The sequence below is a fragment of the Peromyscus leucopus genome, chromosome 6 (assembly GCF_004664715.2).
Source record: "Peromyscus leucopus breed LL Stock chromosome 6, UCI_PerLeu_2.1, whole genome shotgun sequence".
NCBI classification, from domain to species: domain Eukaryota; kingdom Metazoa; phylum Chordata; class Mammalia; order Rodentia; family Cricetidae; genus Peromyscus; species Peromyscus leucopus.
Genome location: NC_051068.1, coordinates 116,020,911 through 116,043,615, shown reverse-complemented (window position 1 = coordinate 116,043,615; position 22,705 = coordinate 116,020,911). Strand labels below are relative to the sequence as shown.

The following is a 22,705-nucleotide window of genomic DNA, read 5'->3' as shown; positions in this document are numbered from 1 at the left end:
AAAGCCTGTGAGCAACCAGGAGGAAGTGATGGGACTCCCCAGGGGTTTTGCTTTCCTCCTACTCCTGTACCTGCTTCAGGAGTCAGACACTTCCCTGGTGAGGCTGAGTGAGAATGGCTATGAAGACGTTATCATTGCTATTGATCCTGCTGTGCCAGAAGATGAAACAATAATTGAACGAATAAAGGTAAGAAAAAAATGGGCTTTCTTCTGCTTGAGTTATGAAGAATAAAAAGGTTAATAGCAATTGTAAGAGTTACTATAGAAATCTCTGAATGCTTTGGGAAGTTTTAAAAACCATGTAGACAGTTTTGGAATGCATAGAGTGAGAGGAAGTCTCTAAAATGCTTTAGATAGAGGTTCTAGAAGGGATTCTACCTTCTAGTCATGAGATCCAAGACCAGGCAATGCTCTAGATGAAGGTTCTAGAGGTTCTGGAAGGGATTCTACCTTCTAGTCATAAGATCTAAGACCAAGCAGAGGCCTTTCTGATCTTGTTTCCTTATGCATAATTTAGAAGTTGGATTCATTCTGATTTTGTAATCTATTTCTTTATTGTGTGTGTTTATATGTTTATTATATCCTTGAGGAAGGACTAGTAAATTAAAATAAAAAAGAACTATAAGGGTTTGTATTCTTTTTTAGAGTCATCACTGATATCAAAATGAATGGAATAGCAGACGTGATGTTAGTAGGTTGCTGTGGAGTATGCAGAGTCAGGAAAGGGTGACTGAGCAGAGTGTGGCTGCAATAAACAAGAGTATAAGTAACTGTTTCCTACAGGATACCCAGAGAAGCCTTCCCTCATGGTGTGACATCTGAGCAGACCCCAAGATGAGTAAGAGAAACGATGAGAGCTTCATAGGGGTGATAGCATCTTATGTGGTCAAAGAAACAACAGTGATTAAGCAGAAGGGAGAGAGTCTTAAACGAAGCTGGGATAAGGCCACATGCAGCGGCAGAGCCCAGACCGCCATAAAAGACATTTTCACTTTTTCTCTGAGTGATGTGAGACTCCACAAAAGAGATCTTAGCAGAGGTTATGTACACTTTGCTGCCTATTCTAGGACCTAAACTATAGAAGGCTTGCACTTATCCCATGCACCATATGTTGTAGTGTAGGGGTGCAGAACAACCCAGGCTGTAGCTGGTGAATAGGGATGTTGATTAGAACAATGAGGTAGCAGTAATGATTAAAGTGTATGATTCTGAATGTATTTTGAAAGTATCAAAGACAATTTTTTTTTGTTGACTTAGTCATGTGTGGGAAAGGTAAAGGTAGAGAGAACATGTTAAGTGGAAAAAAAATAAAGCTTCACAACTTTGGCTTAAATACTTGGGTAGAATTTTTATCAGCTGGAAAGGAAAACTCTAAGTAAAGAGATGGACCAGTCTGGGGTAGTGGGGAGGAATTAGCTTAGTGTAGTTTCAGATTGAGGTGCTTTTTAGACATCCAGGATGAAGAGACAGGGATCTGAATCCAGCTTGAAATGTAAAATGTGTGCTTAGATAAAAATCAGATATTAGAATAGCTATACCAGCTTGTTTCTGAGATCCATTTGACTGGAAAATCTTTTCCCAATTCTTAGCTCTGAGGTAATGTCTGTCTTTGAGGTTGAGATGTGTTTCTTATATGCAGCAGAAGGCTGAATCTTGTTTTCATATCTATTCCGTTAGCCTGTGTCATTTTTTTTCCTTTATTAAGAAATTTTCTACTTACTTCACATACTATCCACAACCCCCCTCCTCCCTCCTCCCACTCCCAGCCCTATTTCCCAAGCCACCCTGCAACCCCACACCCCTCAAATCAAGGTCTCCCATGGGGAGTCAGCAGAGCCCAGCACACTGAGCCTAGGCAGGTCCAAGCCCCTTCCCACTGCACCAAGACTGTGCAAGGTGTCACACCACAGGCACGAGGTTCCAGAAGCCTGCCCATAGACCAGGAACAGATCCTGATCCCCCTGCCTTGGTGCCCCCAAATAGTTTGAACCAAACAACTATCTTCTGTATCCAGAGGGCCTAGTCCAGTCCCATGGGGTATCCACAGCCACCAGTCCACAGTTCATGGGCTTCCACTAGTGTTAGCCTGTGTCATTTTATAAGTGAATTGAGTCCATTGATACTAAGAGATATTAATGACCAGTGATTGTTAATTCCTGTTATTTTTGGTTTTGGTGGTGGTGGTAGTAGTGTGTTTGTGTTTCCTTTTTTTGGGGGGGATTTGCAGGCGTGAGATTACCTATTGCCTGTGTTTTTGTGGGTGCAGCTAATTTCCTTGGGTTGGAGTTTTCCTTCTAGTACTCTCTGTAGGACTGGATTTGTGAGTAGGTATTGTTTAAATCTGGTTTTGTCTACAGAGTCTCTGACATCTCTTCATGACCTAAGAACACATTGCTATCTAAGCTAGATAGCAGGCGGACCATGGAGACTAAAGGAAATGCAGTCTTTAGAGTTAGCTAATATACAACCTGTACAGTTGTACACAGCAAGCCTACTGGTTCAATCCATAACTCAGTTTGAACCATCAGAACACTGTTATCTCATATGTACACAGAGCCCTCTTTTCCAGCAGAACATGACAGACTAAATAGCTCTCTTTAAAAATGGGAGGGTATGTACAGGGAAAGAGAGAATTCTTTTATCCTTCTTCTGTGTGTGCTCAACAACTTCCAAATTGCTTTAGAGTTCTTAAAAGCCTTCTTGCACTGGACTTTCATTTCTCTGGACTCTGGCCTTCTGACTAATCTCATGACTTCTCACTAATCAATTTGCTGACTTCTTGCAACACATATGAGTCAGAACACTAGACTCCAGAGTGGATCAGGGGGAAAGATGGAGGCCTTGAGGAGCAGTTCTGATGTGGGATTCAAAGGGATCTGTCCTGAGAGATACAGCAGTGGAAACTGAGATGACTCCTGAGAGAAGATATTATTACTTTTAGTTATTTTCCTTTATTTTATATTTATTTATATTTTACTTACCTCTGAGAGCCCTGATTATAAGGAACTAGTCTTAAGTGCTTTTCACCCATTGTTTACCTTTCTTAGACAGGAACTCTGGAAAGAGAAATTCTCTTACAAATTACAATAACTTTGAATTCAAGATCCTGGAGATAATTGGGTATTTTCACGTTGGGAGCAGAGCAACAATTCTGTGCTATAGAATTTTCCACTCTACCCATCACTACGTGTCCACTCTTCCTACCTCTTTTACGAGTGAAGAAAGAAAGCCCCGCCCTGATAGTGACTCCTCTGGGCTATTCTCCTTAGCTTGCATTCGCTAAAGCTGTTTTTGACTCAAGTTTCTTGAAATCAGGAATGACATCAAGCAGTCTTAGAATACCTCTTAGTTCATTCCAGATTTATGTCCATTAAATAAATAAAGTAGGGTCCATTAAATAAAGTAGGGTAACTGGGCTTCAGAGCATTCTATAAGTCAACCAGAAAGTGGTAATACAAATATTAGAAACAAATAAATGACTCAAAAGTATATGTTCTTATGAATCAATTACTATAATCACCAGGTACAAAGCAGCTAGCCATCTTTTGAGATAAGAGGACAGAGGATTTGGAAGCCTTTCCAAGTGCAGGGTGAAGCCAATTTTGAATTGGCAGATTAGAAGTGTGGGAAGGGACCACTGATGAATGGTCTTGATGAATGGCTCCTTTGGTAGTAACTACTTGAGGGAGAATGCCTGAGATGAATGCTTGCGGCATGGCACCATTCTTGCTTGGCCATTTCTACCTATTCTTCTTCCCACTGACAACAGGAAATGGTGACTACAGCATCTACATACCTGTTTGAAGCTACAGAAAAAAGATTCTTTTTCAAAAATATATCTATATTAATTCCGGAGAGCTGGAAAGGGGGACCTCAGTACGGGAGGCCAAAGCAGGAGAGCTACAAACATGTAAGTGTCAACCTTTTCTCGTACAAACAAAACAAAACAAAAATAAAAAACAGAATGTTTTCTGGTGCTTGCAAGTTTTGCCGCAAATTGATTGATTCAGAGTCTTTCTAACATGTTTCTTCGATTCTTCAAGTTTAATGATCTTTTTAACATTCTCAGGCAGATGTTAAAGTTGCACCTCCTGCCCTCCCAGGCAGAGATGAGCCATACACCCGACAGTTCACAGAGTGTGAAGAGAAAGCAGAATATATCCATTTGACTCCCGACTTCATACTGGGGAAAAAAGAAAATGAATATGGACCTTCAGGTGAGGAGTTTGGTTAAAATATTACATGCTTGCAGCAAGCAACTCTATACTCAGATGAACTAAACAGACGTTGGAACAGAAGTTCTTAGATCGGAATCCAGATTTCTTTATTTATTACCTGTGTGGCATTAAACAAGTGGTTTTCTTTCTCTGTGCTTATTCCAGGAAGTTTAAATAGTCTCAAAATTTGCCAAATTCTTGACGCAGTAGCCAGTATGAAGGCTTTTCTTTTCTATATAGTCTATAATAACATATGTCAATCTTTTTTCATTATCATCCCCTTCAGGCTGTTATTCCCAACATTGCACTCTCAAAATATCTACAGTTACTGCATATATGACTAGGCTATTGACAGGTTTGGTATTTAGAAAGCCATAAACCATTATAATATGTGAGACCTTTGGCTCCCCAAGAACTGAAAACCAAATCCTAGTTAATGTGACTGTAGCACACATTCCATAAATGTTCCATTGATTTCACATGCTATGGAATTAAAAATTAATATCCTATACAGAAATGTAATATCATCTAATACAAAAGCCTTTTATAAACAAAATATAAACTTTAAGAGTTACAGAAAATCTAAACCTAAATGTAATCTCTGTGGTGTGTGTGTGTGTGTGGGTGTGTGGGTGGGTGGTGCACATTTGGGGAGGGGGATCAGAGGACAACTTGTAAGGTCACTCCCCTTAACACATGGGGTCCAAGGATTGAACTCAGGTCTTCAGGCTTGGTGGCAAGCACCTTTACCCACTGAGCCATCTCACTGGCCCAGAAATTTTTGAGCTATAAAATTCTCCACTTGAGCTGGGTGGTGGTGGCGCATGCCTTTAATCCCAGCACTCGGGAGGCAGAGATAGGCGGATCTCTGTGAGTTTGAGGTCAGCCTGGGCTACCAAATGAGTTCCAGGAAAGGCACAAAGCTACACACAGAGAAACCCTGTCTCGAAAAACCAAAATAAATTAATTAATTAATTCTCCACTTGAATTATGATCATGTATTTGAAAAATTTCTTATAGGAAAAGTGTTTGTCCATGAATGGGCCCATCTTCGCTGGGGAGTATTTGATGAGTACAGTGAAGACCAGCCATTCTACAGCGCATCATCAAAGAAAATTGAAGCAACAAGGCATGACTCCTAAGTATCCTGAAATGACCTTAAAAATAGGCTTTTAACTGCCCTATATTACTTTCCAATGACAAGCATTCATTTTTCTCCCAAAGCAAATAACAAATGCAATATCACAGGCCTATTTTATGCTTATTTTAGACCATTATCCTTGAAGACGATGACTGTCTCTAAAATATACATAGTTTCAATGTCAAGCATTTGTTTGGCTATTTGACATATTTTATTGACATATCTCTCCCATGGAGGCCTGAACTCACTTAGACCAGGTATATGCTGAGACATCAAACTCATTCACATTGCATAATGGGTGGAAGTGGCTAAGTACTATTAAACGTTAGCCGGGTAAGAACTCAAGCAACTGCAAGGAGCCAATTCAGAACTTCTTGGAGATTTATAAAGATCATTTTAAAATATCAGTGTAGCATCATAGCCAATAACAGACCACTATCTCAATTCTGAAATTAAGAGACCAGAACAGTTGGGAGAAATTAATTTAAAACTTGGTGTTAGCAGCCTCATCAGTGTTCAGATCCTCCTGGTTTGGGGCACTTGCCACAAGGTGGAGTGAACGGCGGCACAAAACTAACTGCCGCACGAGCCTTGTTGCCAAGTCTTAAAAGGGATTGTGTGCATTCTGTTTCTGTCATGCTGCTGCTAAATGTCGTTTCTGCCACAGAATATTATTACAACTGGTCATATAGATGGTATCATTATGTTCCTCAGTTTGGGAACAATAGTATCATGGATGTATTTATGAGCTTCCCTAAATGACTAGATCAAATCTATAATTCACCTGCTGAATTTGAACTGCAAGTCAATGAGATGAGTTGCAATTAAAGCCTGGTATATCTGTTATGATCACTGCCTATGCCCATCCCATGCAATAACACACAAACCCATCATTCTTTATTCCATTGCCTTTCTCGGCAGTACCTCACTCTGATTCCAGCCACATTTTCCTCTGGATAAAAAGATACTTCATGAATAATCACAGAACATGTAGTTTTGTGATGCTCTGCTCTTTAGAGGATATCTTCTTTAAAAAAAAAAAAAAAGAAGAACACTACACTGAACACCAAGCTATCTGGAATAAATGGTTCACAAGCTCTCTCATCCAGGTTCCTGTGAGCAGTTACAAGGCCAGCAGAGGATGTCTAAAGAAAAGACCCACAGCTTTAATTCCAGCTGAGAACCCCATTGTGTATATCTGGAGCCCTCCCTTTAGGTTTTTTTCATTACAATTTTTTGAAAAGCAGATGATTACTCTGATTGCCCGCTTAGCCTTTGCCATCATCGTGGAAAGGTCATGGCGTAGACACAAGAAATACTGTACCATAAACATTTTTCAAATAAATGCCTTCTGTCTCTAAGATTCACTTCCATATTTTCAGGTGTTCTGCAGGTATCACAGGTGTGAATAGAGTCTACAGATGCCAAGGAGACAGCTGTACAAGCAGAAGTTGCAGAACTAATTCCACCACAAAATTATATGAAAACAGTTGTCAATTTTTCCCTGACAAAGTCCAATCAGAAAAGGCATCCATAATGTACATGCAAAGTATCGATTCTGTAAGTATGCCAGTTGCTTGTCTAATTTCACTAATTTTAAAGTTATGATGATGTAGATGAAAGTAAGGCATTATACAATGCTAGGCAAACACTCACCTGAGGTCCAGTTAAACTTAAATATGACATGAGGATTAAATCTGTTAATGTAGAGTTCATTGAACATTGGCTGACACACAGTAAGTTAAGTACTCATCTACTATTATATCTTATTCACATTACTGTGTATTAATAACTAGATAATTATTGTTAACTATTATAATATTAAATCTACTTAAGTGTTAATTATATTTCACTTGAACAAAGCATATTTTTTAAACACATTTTGCTCTTTCTCTCATTTTTTTTCATTTTCTTTCTTTCTTTTTTTTTTTTTTTTTTTTTTTTTGAGATGGAGTTTCTCTGTGTAGCTTTGGAGCCTGTCCTGAAACTTGCTCTGTAGACCAGGCTGGCCTTGAACTCACAGAGATCTGCCTGGCTCTGTCTCCCAAGTGTTGGGATTAAAGATGTGTGCCACCACCGCCCAGCTTATTTGGTTTAAATGTTTTCCATTGAAATTGAACCTCCCAGCTAAAAACCTCCTTCAAACCATTCCCAAGTTAATCGCCTCTTTGTCTTTGATTACTGTTGATACATACATAATTATGTGTATATGCATGTGTGTTTGTGCACAAATATATTTAAATACAACCTGCTGAGTCTGTTTTTGTTGATGATGTCATTCAAGGAACACCATTCTGCATTGGACAACTGATACGGGGGCTCATCCTAGGGAAAAAATTAATTCTTTGACTAGGGGTAGGACCCCTTGAAAGTCTGCCTCTTCCACATTAACATGTCCATTGAAGTGGCCATTGTTTAGGACTTATTTATGCAGCCATCTCTAGCAGACTGTTTCACAGCAGACTTCCTGGTATTCTTGCTCTTACAATATTCCCACCCCCTTTACGTGATGTTTCCTGAGTCATAGATCATAGAAAGCTTTTTCTTTTGGACCACAAACCAGCTCCCAAATCATGACATGGAGACTTATTATTAGTTATGAATGCTCAGCCTTAGCTTAGGCTCATTTCTTGCTAGCTCTTATAACTTAACTTGTTTCTCTTTATCTACATTTTGCCTTAGGACTTCTTAATCTTTCTTTTTGTATATTTTACTTTCCTGCTGTCTCCATGTCTGGCTGGCAACTGCCTGGCTTCTGGCCCCAGGCATGTCCCTCTCCCTTGTTCTCTTCTCCTTCTTCTCTCTCATTCTTCTAGATTTCTCCTCCTATTTATTGTCTCTATCTGAAACCGCCCCCCAATCCTTCTCTATGCCTAGCTATTGGTCGTTCAGCTCTTTATTAGACCAATCAGGTGCCTTAGGCAGGCAAAGTGAAACAAATGCAACACATCTTTACAGAATTAAACAAATGCATCATAAACAAATGTAACACATCTCTACACAGTTAAAGTAATATTCCACAGCATAAATAAATGTAACACACTTTTACATAGTTAAATATTCTACAATAGATATAGGAACTGTAATGTAGATGTATCCATTGGGGCTAAGCTCCACATGATCTGTTGACCTCTGCATTGTGTCCAGTTGTGGTTTTCTGTAATGGACTCCATTTTCTGTAAAAAGAGGCTTCTTTGCTGAGGAGTGGCAGCTACACTTATCTGTGTATGTAAGGATGAGGGACAAGAGATAAGCAACATCATAGTTGTTTAAGTGAGCCTCAAGAAATCATATTATTTTATATTTTTATTTACATAGGATTCTATGCACACAACACACATGCACACACAACACACATGCACACACAACACACATGCACACACACAACACACACACACACACAGAGAGAAAGAGAGAGAGAGAGAGAGAGAGAGAGAGAGAGAGAGAGAAGTTAAGACACTTGGGCTAGCAGTGCCCCACACAAGAACCACAGAATAACAAAAATTCTAGTACCATGTGGAATAAACCTCCTTTAAAATGGTTGGTCAGGGTAGTCCAATCAATATATTATTGATATAGCCCTTGATTTTGTTTCATGGCTTGAGAATTAGCCTCTATTGCTGAATACACCACACGTTTAGGGTACAGGAATCAGATGGCCCAGCTGGATCTGACCTAAGAGCCTCCCTCCTGTAGTCTAGCTTCCATGGTTGCAGAAAATACTATGCAAGCTGCCAAGGGAAGGAAACAATTCTCCAGCTGCAACACCTGTGAACCCTGATAAAGACCAGCATGGCAAGAAATGCATAAAGGTGCAATAATGGTACTCACATGTTGGTGGCAAGCAACAGCTGTCTAATTGGGTTTGAGTCATACCTGGCACTGTTGACATAGCCAGCTTCCATGGCTAGTGAGGTCATGGAGCTTAGCAAGGAAATGAATACTGCCACTTTGCTAGACTAGCGTAATTACTTTTATATTCTAGCACTGAATATACTTTCACTTTGTTTTTCAGCTCATTTTTTAATACATGGCATAGTAATTTTCTACATTTTACTATACTTTTAGGTGACTGAATTCTGTAAAGAAGAAAACCACAATCGAGAAGCTCCAACTCTACATAATCTGAAGTGCAATTACAGAAGCACATGGGATGTAATTAGCAGTTCTGAGGATTTTATTACCAGCATGCCCATGGAGACTCTACCCTCTCCACCCACCTTCTCATTGCTGAGAATCAGTGAAAGGATCACATGCCTAGTTCTTGATGTGTCTGGGAGTATGACTGTAAGTTCATGGCTCATTTTTTTTTTGAATGTAGGAATAGAGATAACCGAATGGCAAAAAATAAACCCCCTAAACACTACTTGTTATGTGGATTTTTAAAAATTGTATGATGTCATAAAGTACTATTACTTCCTAAGATCATGACCTGAAATATATTGGAAAAAAAAATATATACTTAGAGAAAGATATCTAAGAATAGCTAACCTAAGGGTATCCATTTTGTTCCAGAAAATGTATGGCTGAATGAGAAGCACTCTGATACCCTTTAGTGAGAACAAGATACTGAAATGAAATTGTTTTCAACCATGAATCCTCCACATAACAAAAAATGAGAAGGGTTATATTAGTGTATGCTTAAACTCCATTTTAGCTCAAGCAACAGGATTGATTGGCAGAATGCCTAACATGGTATCATTTTCTTTCTCAAGTGTTCAAGTGATCTCCTTAGACATAAAAAGAAAAGCATCTCCGTGAAGAACAAATGGCTGTATGCAGTCATTCCTTCATTCTCTTATCATCCAGCGAACTGCAGGCATTGTGCTAGACTTTGAGAGCAGAGGTGCATGTGCTTGAGAAGTTCTTGGTTCCCTTAGGCTGAACTGTGGAAGTATGTTCCTGTCAAAATGGCATTTGGGAGACTAGGCGAGTTCAAAGCCGGTTTGGTGGCATAGTGACAGCCTGTCTCATAAAACAAACCAAAAAAAGGAAATATTTTATAGTCCATCAATGCTGTCTCTCCCTCTCACTATTACCTACCTACAAGTCAGTCCTGTCCTCCAGAACTTAGGAGAGATACTCATTTCTGCCAGGAGAAGGGCTGGGCTTGTGAGTGCTGTGTAGGTGCTAACCCTTGGCCAGTTCCAAACACTGCCTTTTGTATATCCCTGCTTCTGTATATTTTATTGATACTGCCTGTGCCTCTCCCAATCAGATGAAGAGTTCCTCTAGGATCCTGAACCTCATCCAATCCAGAGTTCATAACATATGTGTGACCAACAGATAGCTGCTGAAATGGATATAAACCACAAATAAGCAGGTGTAATGTGATAAAGCATTCAGAATGTCTGCACAGTGGCAGTGGAACAGACGTGCTGCCACAGAGATTAAAGCTTCAGCAGTGAGGGGAGGTGGTTATTGACAGAATAACAGAGATTGGTGAAGTGAACCACCATAGCACAAGAGTTTCTGGAAGACAGAAGAACAAGTGGGCCAAGAAATGTCACTGAGGAGAGAAGAGATTGCTGGTTTAGAGATGAGAAGCCTACCCCAGGCAGCGTACTGGCAGATCCATATTTAAAGGCAAAGCAGGGCTGGTGGGATGCTCAGCAGGCAAAAGCATTTGCCACACTAACCTAACTATATGAGTCCAATTATCAGAAGAGAATTGACTCCTCAAAGTTGTCTCTGACCTCCACATGGATACCATGGCGTAAGCACGCACACGCACACACACAGAGGAAAGGCAGACAGACAGACAGACAGACAGAGATAATAAATAATAATAATGAAGGCAGAAGACAAATCAGTGGGTAAAGGCACTTGCAGCAATGCCTAATGACTTGAGTTCAGACTCTGGAATTCAAATGGTGGAAGGCAAGTTGTCCTCTCACTTCTACATGTGTGCCGTGACATGTGTGCTGGGGCACAAGTATCCTTGAACACCCACACACTCACCACACAGAACAAATGCAATAAAACCAGCAGAGAAAGAAGATAACAGCAGAGAAGCAGGCAAAGCAAAGCTGGAGATACGTAGGAGTTTTTGTTGTGATTTGGTTCAAGAAGTTCACAAGCAAATAAATTGGGGTATGGGTTGCAGGGAGGACCTAGAGAAAATAAATGCATGAAGTGTACCTCCTGGGCATTCATCTAGTTAAGAGAGACATGGTTGCTGGTGAGTTGCCAGAAAGCCAGGGCAGTTCGTCCACGGTGGAGAAGCAGTGAGGAGAGGGTCATAGGAGGGGGTGGGGTAGGCTGGCCTTCTCAGAGTTAACTGGAACTCAAGTAAGCTTCCCCTTTGAGGAGTTGGTCAGTTCAACTGTGTTTGGAGACCAGGTTGGGTTTTGAACCCTAGGTTATGAATGAACCTTAACAGGAGTGATTAGTGTGTGAATTGTCCACTACAGTGTGAATCTCTGCCTTGGTTGCAATGCAAACTCCAGCTCTAACTTGGGTACTTAGCAACTGGGAATCGCTCCTTCGAGTGTGTCCCATATTATATATGACCACACTTTATATACTTACTAGTTTTTAAAAAAATCACAATTGCTTTCTTCGATAGTACAGATGAATAGTTGTAGACAATTCTTGCCAATAAACTTCATGCACTCCTTTTATGAGATCTGCTCTTATCTTCCAGTTGAATATCAAGGGTTTTTTTCTTTCTTATCCTTTTTTACTCAGGTTTCTGATCGCCTCAATCGAATGAACCAAGCAGCACAGTATTTTCTAATGCAGATCATTGAAAATGGGTCCCAGGTAGGAATGGTTCACTTTAATCATCAGGCCAGTATTAAAAGTCAGCTGATCCAAATAAACAGTGATGCCGAGAGAAGCCAGCTTCTGGAAGCCTTGCCTACAGTGGCCAATGGAGGGACTTCCATCTGCTCTGGAATCCGAGCTGCATTTGAGGTGAAAATCTACTGCAAATGTATTTTGTTCTTTGTTTTGCTTTTAGGGCATTAACTTGTGAGGTGCTATTGTTCTTACTTGCCTCCTAATTTATACATAATTAATCTTAAAAGGCTCAGGACAAAATACACAGAAAAAAATCTTTGATATATGTTGTCTTAGCCTTTGGGAGATAGAGGCACAAGGATCAGACTTTCAAGATCATCTTTGGCTAGACCATGCTGAGGACAGCATGGGAAATGTGAGATCCTGTCTCAAGTAAATAAAAATAAATAATTATCTCTAACTTCAACATACTTAGAACATTTGATACTGTTTATTAAGCATTCAAGAGTTTTCTAATTTGGAGTCCATCACCAATTCGTGTTTTGTTGTTTGTTTGTTTTTTTTTTTTCCTTTTTTGAAACAGGGTTTCTCTTTGTAGTCCTGGCTGTGCTGGAACTCACTCTGTAGACCAGACTGGCCTCAAACTCAGAGATTCACCTGCTTCCACCTCCCAAACGCTGGGATTAAAGTCTTGCGCCACCACCTCCCGGCTAATCCATTACCGGTTTTTTTGTTTTTTGTTTTTTGTTTTTTGTTTTTGTTTTTTTGTTTGTTTGTTTGTTTTTTGGTTTTTTGGAGACAGGGTTTCTCTGTGTAGTTTTTGTGCCTGTCCTGGATCTCGCTTTGTAGCCCAGGCTGGCCTCACACTCACAGAGATCTGCCTGGCTCTGCCTCCTGAGCACTGGGATTAAAGGCATGCACCACCATCGCCTGGCTAATCCATCACCTTTTAATGCTGATGTGGATGTTTAACACACCCAGTTGTATGTACAATGGATTTGGTATACTGTAGGCTTGTCAGAGGATACCTGGGGAAGAAAATGCAGCCCATATTTTGAGTATCTATCTATTTGCCTGGGTTTTCTGGGGTCAGATGCCACTGTCATTTAGTCATGTGAGTTTTTTCTAATACTGGATCCCATCTATCTTTCATTTGAACAAATATCTCCTGATTTCAGGGGACAGAAAAATAATATGTTTATGTTCTCCAAGGGTTATTGAGTGTAAATTCTATGATTCTAAAAATAGAAATTATCTCTTCTGTCCTACACTTTTTTCATACAGTTTCTTTCTTTTTTTTTTCCATCAGGATAGCTGATCTAGTATGATAATGGAATTCTGAATTATGCTTGCAGGTATTTAAAAATGGAGGTTTCCAAACAGATGGGACTGACATTGTGCTGTTGACTGATGGAGAGGACAGTACTGCAAAAGACTGTATTAATGAGGTGACAGAGAGCGGGTCCATAGTTCATTTCATCGCCTTGGGACCATCTGCTGATATCGCTGTAAAAAACATGAGCATCCTAACAGGTGAAACATGATGTCCATATTACCGACTTCCGATTGCTGTATATAAATGTAAAAGTGATGCTCAACTTCTTCTAAGCTCTGTTCTGCAAAAGTCAGGCCAGGGATTGGAGAGCAAAGTCAAACAGACCCAACCTCTTTCCTCATCACCTCATTGTCCAATTGGCTAGAAAAGACACATAAAACTGTTGATCCAAACACATGGATCACATTCCTTCATAAAAGGAAGAGTATAGAATAAAGTTTAATTGAGACAGACAGCCTTTCATGCTCCCAAAATGTTATAGAGGGGAAAGGAAAGGAGGTATTTGAAATTAAGTGGCTTCCAAGCTGGGCCATGAACAAAGTCTGGTTTTTTTTCCAGGAACAAAAGTCAATGAGAAAATACAAAATTTCTCAATAAACATTAACTATGGTAACTGTTGTTTTAATATACAGATGTGATGAAAACTGATTACATACTTCTAGTACCTCCTTAAACATAGTAGAGAATGTAGAACCAGTAATACAAGTATCAGTTGCTATACTGATTTGGCTTTCATGGTACCAAATATTTATACTTGCTTTTTTGTGGCTGGCTATACAAATTACTACCATTTCAAATACTTTTATGGCCATTTGTACAATTTATTTTTGTCACAAATATTCTAACTGATAATGGTATGTTTGTGAACTTGTCCCCATTGCTTATCACTCGATCTCCACAGTCTAGTTATTGTCAAGACATCTCAATACAGCAACTCTTTCATCTTTCCAAATCTCTGCTTCTAATCGATTTTCTTCTGAAACAAATTCTAAATGATGTAAATAAGAGTTAATAATTCCCCTAGTGGACTTTAAAAAAATCTTTGAGTTTTAATATGCATAGCTGTAGTACCTTCCATAGTCTATAACAAAATGACACACCTCATTCAACAGAGGTTTCTATACTGAGGTAATAAGGTGGGTTTTGCTTCACAGTTAGGATGTATTAAATTCAATTAACATTTCAGAGATAATCTTAACAGTTTTCTGTTAATTTGATCTTTGTGGAAACTTTGGCTTTATTTTAACTGTTACCTTGTTAATCATTAAAATGTGATAATTACACCTGTTCTGTAAAACAATATAACTTATTCATTCACATTTTAGGAGGCAAGCATTTATTTGCTTCAGATATAGCCCAGAACAACGGTCTCATTGACGCTTTTGGGGCTCTTGCTTCAGAAAATGCTGATGTCGCCCAGAAGTCACTTCAGGTCAGCATTGTTCCATCCCTAGAGGTCTCATGGTTGCTTTTGCCATAACTAAGAAAAGGTATAAGGGCAGAATACTTGAAACCATGCAGAAAGGAAACATCGGTGTTGGCCTTTTTTTTAATGTTTAGAAAGAATAGAAATAAATTCTGTCTTTCTCACTTGAAATATCTGTGGTAAGTTCTTAAAAAGAGAAAAAACAAAAAGAAAGTACAAATTTTCAAAGTCAAGCTGTATTCTTATGCATGATGGATGGAAATGATTGAGGTAGATAATGACCAGTTAGAAGCATGGTACCATCATCTGAGTTGATGGGAATTTGGGGTTAGCAGTGGCACCTGGAATACAAAGAAAAAACTGTGCCCCACATTTATTTCTCCTAATGCCATCATGGGACCAAAATGACCTTCTTTTCCAAGACTTTGCTGATGAAGAGATAAAATGTGTGGGTGGCATTCACATTCAAATTCACTCCTAATCCATTTAAAGACTTGCCAGCTTAACCTGGAAGTAAAACATTAGACAATGGAATGATGCTTTAAAGAGTTATCAGGGTCGAAGGTTTGGGATGGAGTAGAAAAGATACATTCTATTCTTCCTAAAATGGCGCCCCTAGGAAGCACCCATATGGGTAAAGCTAGATAACGTAGGACTTCATGTTAGGTGAAATAAACAAGACACAGAAAGATGAGGTGTGTGGCCTCACATGCATGTGAAATCCAAAATAGCTGAATTCATAGAAAAAAAATAAAACCATCATTAGCATCAACTGGTAAAATGTGAGAGTCAGAGAGATGTTAGGAAATGCAAATTTTCAGTTAGATAATCGATAAGTCCAGGAGAGGTATTATATACTAAATACTATAAATAATAGCATGTATCTAATATTTGGTGCAATAGATTAGAAAGTGAATTTAAGTATTCTCAGTGTATAGTGAGGAAATGGTCATGCTAATTAGCTTAAATTAGTCCATTTATACTGTTTCAAAACATTGTGTTTACATGATAAACATGTAATTTTGTGACTTTTAAAAAACAAATTAATATGTTGGCTCTTCTCCACTAAGAATTATCAACAAGGATGAACGGCTCCTCTCAGAGAAGGCCCTGGTTTTTGTTTTCTCTCTTCCCAGGATTCTATCCTTCACAACCAGTTTTTCCCCTTTTGGACAGACTCCATTCCAATGCTTCACTCTCAATCCCATGTGAAAACATCACTTACAGGTTCCCCATTAGCGATCTATCCAAGAGTGCTTGTCTCAACTGTCTTTTCTATCTTCCTAGGGACTGAATCTATAGCTGCCAATGTGCTAGGCAAGTGTCCTGTCACGTCCCAGACACTGACCTGACTTTTCTTTTCTTTGGAATTCTTTACTCTGCCTCAATTAAGATATTCTAATTACCCCAAGTTTTGTCTTTTGGGTCGTCAGCCAGATGCATCCCACATATACCCATCCTCTATACATATACACACATACTAATGCTCTGTGGTTTTTAGTATCCTTTAATGGCAAAAGTCAGTATGAGCATTTTCCTAGAGAACTAAGAATGTATAGCAAGGTCACAGTCTCAACTTTTCAACTGATGTTTCCACTTTAAATCTCCTGTTGTACACTGCCCTTTCTTCAGCTCCTGGATTCCCAACCTTGCAACTGTCACATTGCAATAAGACTTCAGAAAGGTGGCAAATCCATTGGTAGGAAGAGACAGGGAAATTGCTAGGAGTTTGAATCTACTCTGGTACATAGGGAGACCAGGCCAACCATGACTACATAACAACCCTTTATATGAGAGAGAGAGAGAGAGAGAGAGAGAGAGAGAGAGAGAGAGAGAGAGAGAGAGAAGTCTAAGATAGTTCAGCATATGTAAGAATGTTTCCAGATCAAATGTAAAAAATTATCTCTAGAAGACAAAAGAATAAAACTATTTTCTTATTTAGTTATTAAGTTTTGTTGTCATTGTTGTTTGTATTTTTACACTTAAACAGCTTGAAAGTAAGGGAGTCGTGTTGAACAATGGTCTCTGGCTGAATGACACCATAGTGATTGACAGCACAGTGGGGAAGGACACATTCTTTCTTGTCACCTGGATGAATGCAGCTCCTGGAATTTTTCTATGGGATCCCAAAGGAACACAAATCACAAATTTCACAGTGGATGTGGCTTCCAAAATGGCCTATCTCAGCATCCCAGGAACAGCTCAGGTAAGTCACTTGCTTCTCAATTTTCACTGAACAAATGTTTTTCCAAAGAGGCTCTAAAGCCACCATGAATATGAGTGACAACAATTTTTACCATCTTCAAAATGAAAAAAATCTGTAAACTTTTATTACCTGTGTGACACTGAAAACTATAATGTCCAGAAAAAAGGTAAAAGGAATTTATGGATTGAGAGAAAAGATAAGGGGTGTGTGAGAACACTAAGGGAAGAACGTGGAGAGTCTGTGTGACTTAGTGCGCCATCTTTTCTCATTGTTCCTCCCAGAGTCACAGAGGCTATGACACTGAGGCCAAAGAATGAGGCCAAAGCCAAGGCAGACTTAACAGAACATTATTTTCCAGTTGAGAGATCACAAAAGGTAGACACCACGAGCACAGCATTAGCCGGGCTCCCCGCTTGAACTGTCTCAGCTTCAGTCACTGAAGAATTAAGACCTTTTTAAACCACAAAGCTTCTAGGATCTATTTTTAAGTCACATAATGGAAAAAAACGATGGAGTTGGACTCTAATTGCTTGCTACATGTTTCCATTGAAAATTTTAGGTGGGCATTTGGACTTACAGCCTGGAAGCCAAAGTAAACCAAGAAATACTAACAATTACAGTAACCTCCCGGGCAGCAAACTCTTCTGTGCCACCAATCATTGTAAATGCTAAAGTGAACAGAGACACTAGCAGTTTCCCCAGCCCCATGATTGTTTATGCAGAAGTCCTACAAGGGTACACACCCATCATTGGAGCCCACGTAACAGCTATCATAGAATCAAGTAGTGGGAAAACAGAAGAGCTGGAGCTGCTGGATAATGGTGCAGGTAAGCCACGCCACTTAGGAATAAGCCTAAATTTTTATAGTTCAAAATGTGTCATGGGTTCCTGGGGTAGTGGGTACAACAAGTTGGGAACCTGAAGAAGTAAGACAGATTCTGAGGGAATAGCAAGACCAGCAGGAAATTCAATCAGGTAAGTCCTACCAAGTGCTTAGCAAACATCCGGCACATGATAAGCATTCAACAAATGCCATCTACTGCCAAAATTATGTTCGTAATCTTGACAGGCAATGCCTGTCTCCAGCAAAGAGAGGCTCATTCAGAAGGCTGAGAACATAAACAAGAATTCTAGGTACATGCTTCTTAGGGGAGCATCACCAAGAAAGCGCAGTCAAAGGAGGCGATGCACAAATAATCAGGTGAGAGGAGTAGTGGAAGCTGGCATCCCGACAGGGAAAGGGAGAGAATCAAGAGTGTGTCCCCATAGCTGCAACAAAATGAAGAATCATGAGGGCCAGGACCCAGGAGAGGCACCACAGAAAGGAGGGCCCAGCACCGCAGCATCAGATGCCAGGTCTGAGGTGGGAGCGAGGAGCTGTACCGGCTGTCCGTCCTCCGGTCCGCAGGATGAGTGGGTTCTGTAAGTGGAACCTTGTGTTGAAATCAGTGAATAAAATAACAAGTCTGGTCCACACTTAAATTAGTAAGGATGTCTATCAGTGCATTTTGCAACGTCATTTTATGTCATTTTACAATTTTGTCTTCAGCTGTATTTGACTGTTCTTGGGTTGACTTCCATGTTTTCTTTGATTGCAACAATAATTCCACAACAACCTCTTGTCTCTTTGAAGTCCCACAAACCCATCTACACTGCATATCATTTCATGCTTCTTGCTTCATTTGCTTGCATTTTACCAGATATGCATTTAGTTCATTGGGAAATAAGTTAATTTGAAATGCCTTTACTGGAAGAAAAAAAAAAAGACTTTGACTACCAGTAGCTGAAGCAGGCATTGTCACATTTTTTTTATACAGAGGAATCATCTGGAGGACTTTATAAAATGAGAAATTTTTAGGAGAGGCACTTCCCTGGATATTTTGGGAAATTCGTATGTCTAAAACTCTCTAGACTTCTGATCTGATCAGTATCCAGTACGGATACTGCTAAGGCAAGGACCTTTCTTTCTCATGTTCTGGTTAGAATGGGAAATACATTTTGTAACTTATCAGGTGACTCTAGTACTTGTAATTTCGAGCGTGTACTTATGATACTGCATTCCTGAGATCCTACAAGCATTTATTCCAGTAGTAAAATGGGTTTTCCTCTGTTGGACTAGAGAAATAATTGATCGAGAGAACACAAAATTATTTTTTTTAAAAAGTAAAGAAACACAGAAGTTGCTGACCATGAAACAAAATAAGTAAATTTAGTCATCTATGATGTTAATTAAATCTCGCATAAAGATGCATTTACCACAGTGGGGACCTCACATATAGAAAGAGAAGATACACTCGGGAGGCAGAGGCAGGCGGATCTCTGTGAGTTCGAGGTCAGCCTGGTCTCCAAAGCGAGTTCCAGGACAGGCACAAAGCTACACAGAGAAACCCTGTCTCGAAAAACCAAAGAGAGAGAGAGAGAGAGAGAGAGAGAGAGAGAGAGAGAGAGAGAGAGAGAAGATAATACAATAAGATTAACTAACAAACTTGAAAGTCAATCAATTGGCAGAGAAATTATAAGCAGAGTCTTATAACCTCTGTGAAAGTTGGTAGGGCACAGAAAGATAAGGCATTAAAGTATTTATTATATACATGCAATTATCATGTAGGTAAGTGTATTTCATGAGTGCAGATGCATACACCCCAAAGTGAGTCCGGATATATGATTCAATAACATATTATTTTGTCAGAGTAGGATGGAAATATACTCCATTCAAATGTGAAATAGTAAGCATAGGTTGAGAATACGCCTATAGAAGCCAGTGCATGTGTTAGAAAGCACACCAAGTTCTCATTTTGTACAGTGATTGTAATTTATTTCTTTATGTCTTTAACAAGGGGCTGATACTTTCAAGGATGATGGTGTCTACTCTAGGTACTTCACAGCTTATTCAGAAAATGGCAGATATAGCTTAAAAGTGCGGGTGGACGGAGGAGCAAATTCTGCCAGAAGCTTAAAGCATCCATCCAGTAGAGCCGCCTACATACCAGGCTGGGTCGTGAATGGTGAGTGGTTCACAGTGGCATGAACTCATTGAATGATAGTCATTATTTAATATAATGGAGGCTCCAAACATTTTACAATTCAAAAGAAAACTTTCCCCATTTCTAGAATGAGGTCTGTATAAAATTGTCTCTAAGTTAACCCAGTCTAAGCCTGGCATCCAGTAGACACTGAAAACCTATCAGCTAGTATTATGTTAGTGTAGAACACCCTTACAGAGCCAACAATGATGTTTTAACCTTTCAGCACAGGACACAGGAAACAGCCTACTATGCTAAGAGGACAAGTTTGAGCCAGTGGGAGAATCTATCCTCTGGGTTACATGAGTTTTGAAGTTTTTAAGCTTTCTTCTCCTTGTCCCTTATCTTGTGACTTTAGGGGTCTTTTTTAAGCAATGGAATAAGTCAGGAGCTTCATTCCTTAGCATTTTCAGCATGGAGGGAAGAATGTCGTCTGAGTGTCAAGGATAGAACTGGCATTGATTTCCCCAGACACATTTCTAATCAGAAATAACTTGAGAAATAAAGTAATACTTTTCTTAATATATATATATGTGAGGCATGATGACACATGACTGTGACCCCAGCACTTAGGGGACAGAGGCACGATTTCAAGGTCATCCTTGGCTATGTAAGTGCATTTGAGGCCAGTCTAAGCTTAATGCCACTGTTTGGTTTTGGATTTGTTTTCTTTTGTTAATTCATATAACAAATTACATAACATTCTCATTCAATGCAGTTTTCAATTCAAAGGAAGTTGTTATTAAATTTGATTTGATACCAGCCTGGTAAGGATTGTGGAGGAAGAATTTTCCCATTAATTGAATGCTTATGATTATAGTACATAATAAAAATGCAGCTGTTTGAATGAAGAGAGAAAGAAGAAAGGAAAAACAAGTAGGGTTAGAGAACTGATTGACTGAGTTCCAAATACACTAGTACAGTTTCTTCCAATTTAATCTAGAGAATTTTAAATGCAGGAGAAATTGAAGGGAACCCACCCAGACCCGAAACAACCCAGGCTACTCATCCAGTCCTGGAGAATTTCAGAAGAACAACATCTGGAGATGCATTTGTGGTATCCAATATTCCATCTTATCCATTGCCTGACCAGTACCCACCAAGTCAAATCACAGACCTTCATGCCACACTTGAAGGGGAAGAGATCAGTCTAACATGGACAGCACCGGGAGAAGATTTAGATGTGGGAAAAGGTAAGAACAAAGAATCATGTGGGTTTGACTTAAATGAGAGATGTCCAATGTGAGTCAATAGTGATGGCTCAGTCAGAAGAGGGTGATTTTTAACTGAGAACTCAGCCCAGTAGGAATGTTATGATCTAATATTTTATAATTTATCAAACAGGCCTTGCTTTGCATGCAAAGAGGGTAGCATTTAGCAGTGTTTAAAAGTCAGAACTCAGTTTTTATTGAAAAATGAATAAAACTTTTGTTATGAGCATACATTCCATGTTAAACATTTTTGAGAAAAACTAGAAAGAAATTTAATACGGTATGTTGCAGCAACTAACCCACACATAACATTTTTCTTAGTTCAACAGTATATCATAAGAATAAGTGAAAATGTCATTGACCTAAGAGACAATTTTGATGGGGCTCATCAAGTTAATACGACTAACCTGTTACCAAATGAAGCCAACTCCAAGGAAACCTTTGCCTTTAAACCAGAAAACATCTCAGAAGAAAATGCAACCCACATCTTCATTGCCATTCAAAGTGTCGACAAAAGCAATTTGACATCGAAACTGTCCAACATTGCACAAGTAGCATTATTCACGCCTCAAGCAGAGCCTGATCCTGACAGTCCTGGTGGTCCTGAGGATCCTGGCAGTCCTGGTGGAAGTCCACATTCTGGAGTTAGCATTTCCACTATTGTGCTGTCTGTGGTGGGCTCTATTGTACTTGTTTGTATTATTTTAAGTGCCACTATTTGTATCTTAAAGAACAGAAGGTCCTCATCAAGAGCTGTGACAACATTTTGAAAAGCAACATAAATAAAAGAATATTTCTGAGTTTTTAAGTACATCCCATGTGATCATGATCTCAAAAATAATTTCAAGAGGGTTTAAAAGAATGCTTTAAGAATACCCATTCATGAAAACTACCAATATTAATGTTTATAATTATATTCACAACATAAATAGTAATAAAAACTATTTTTATAGTGATCTTTAGCTCTGTATTTTTTTCCTGATGCCAAAGTTTTCTGAAATGACACTTCAAATATCCTGGAGAAACTAAAAGTGTCTGTTTAAGTAGCCAAGGTGCAACATAAAAGAACAAATCAACAATATTTAGAGAGAAGAAATGAATGTGGTCTCAGTATTATCAATATAAATTAATGGCATTATAGTAACTCAAAATTTCCAACTGTACACTATCATAGTGAAGGTCATACTTACTGTAATTCATGGATATGGAAGATGCTATTTTAATATTTTACTTTTATTTATTTTGTGGGTACATGTATGTATGAATGCATATGTATGTATGCATTTATGTGTATATGTATGTTTGTATTATGTAGGGCACTATGTGTGCCGCTGTGTGCATGTGGATATCAAAAGACAATTTGTGGGCATGGGTTCTCTCCTTCTGTCATGTGAGTCGTAG

The 22,705-nt window shown here is 39.1% G+C and overlaps 1 protein-coding gene across 1 annotated transcript; it reads left to right on the top strand.

Annotated features, from left to right (window-relative positions):
• Positions 1-6: 6 nt before the first annotated feature.
• Positions 7-22,219, top strand: Clca4 (chloride channel accessory 4). The gene is made up of 14 exons (XM_028876896.2): positions 7-187; positions 3,770-3,910; positions 4,070-4,217; positions 5,238-5,346; positions 6,741-6,918; positions 9,427-9,645; positions 12,049-12,276; positions 13,458-13,635; positions 14,764-14,870; positions 16,855-17,070; positions 17,630-17,897; positions 19,908-20,075; positions 21,053-21,286; positions 21,626-22,219. Exons 1-14 carry the CDS (start codon positions 29-31, stop codon positions 22,072-22,074), a joined length of 2,802 nt encoding a protein of 933 aa, XP_028732729.1. The 5' UTR covers positions 7-28; the 3' UTR covers positions 22,075-22,219.
• Positions 22,220-22,705: the final 486 nt, after the last annotated feature.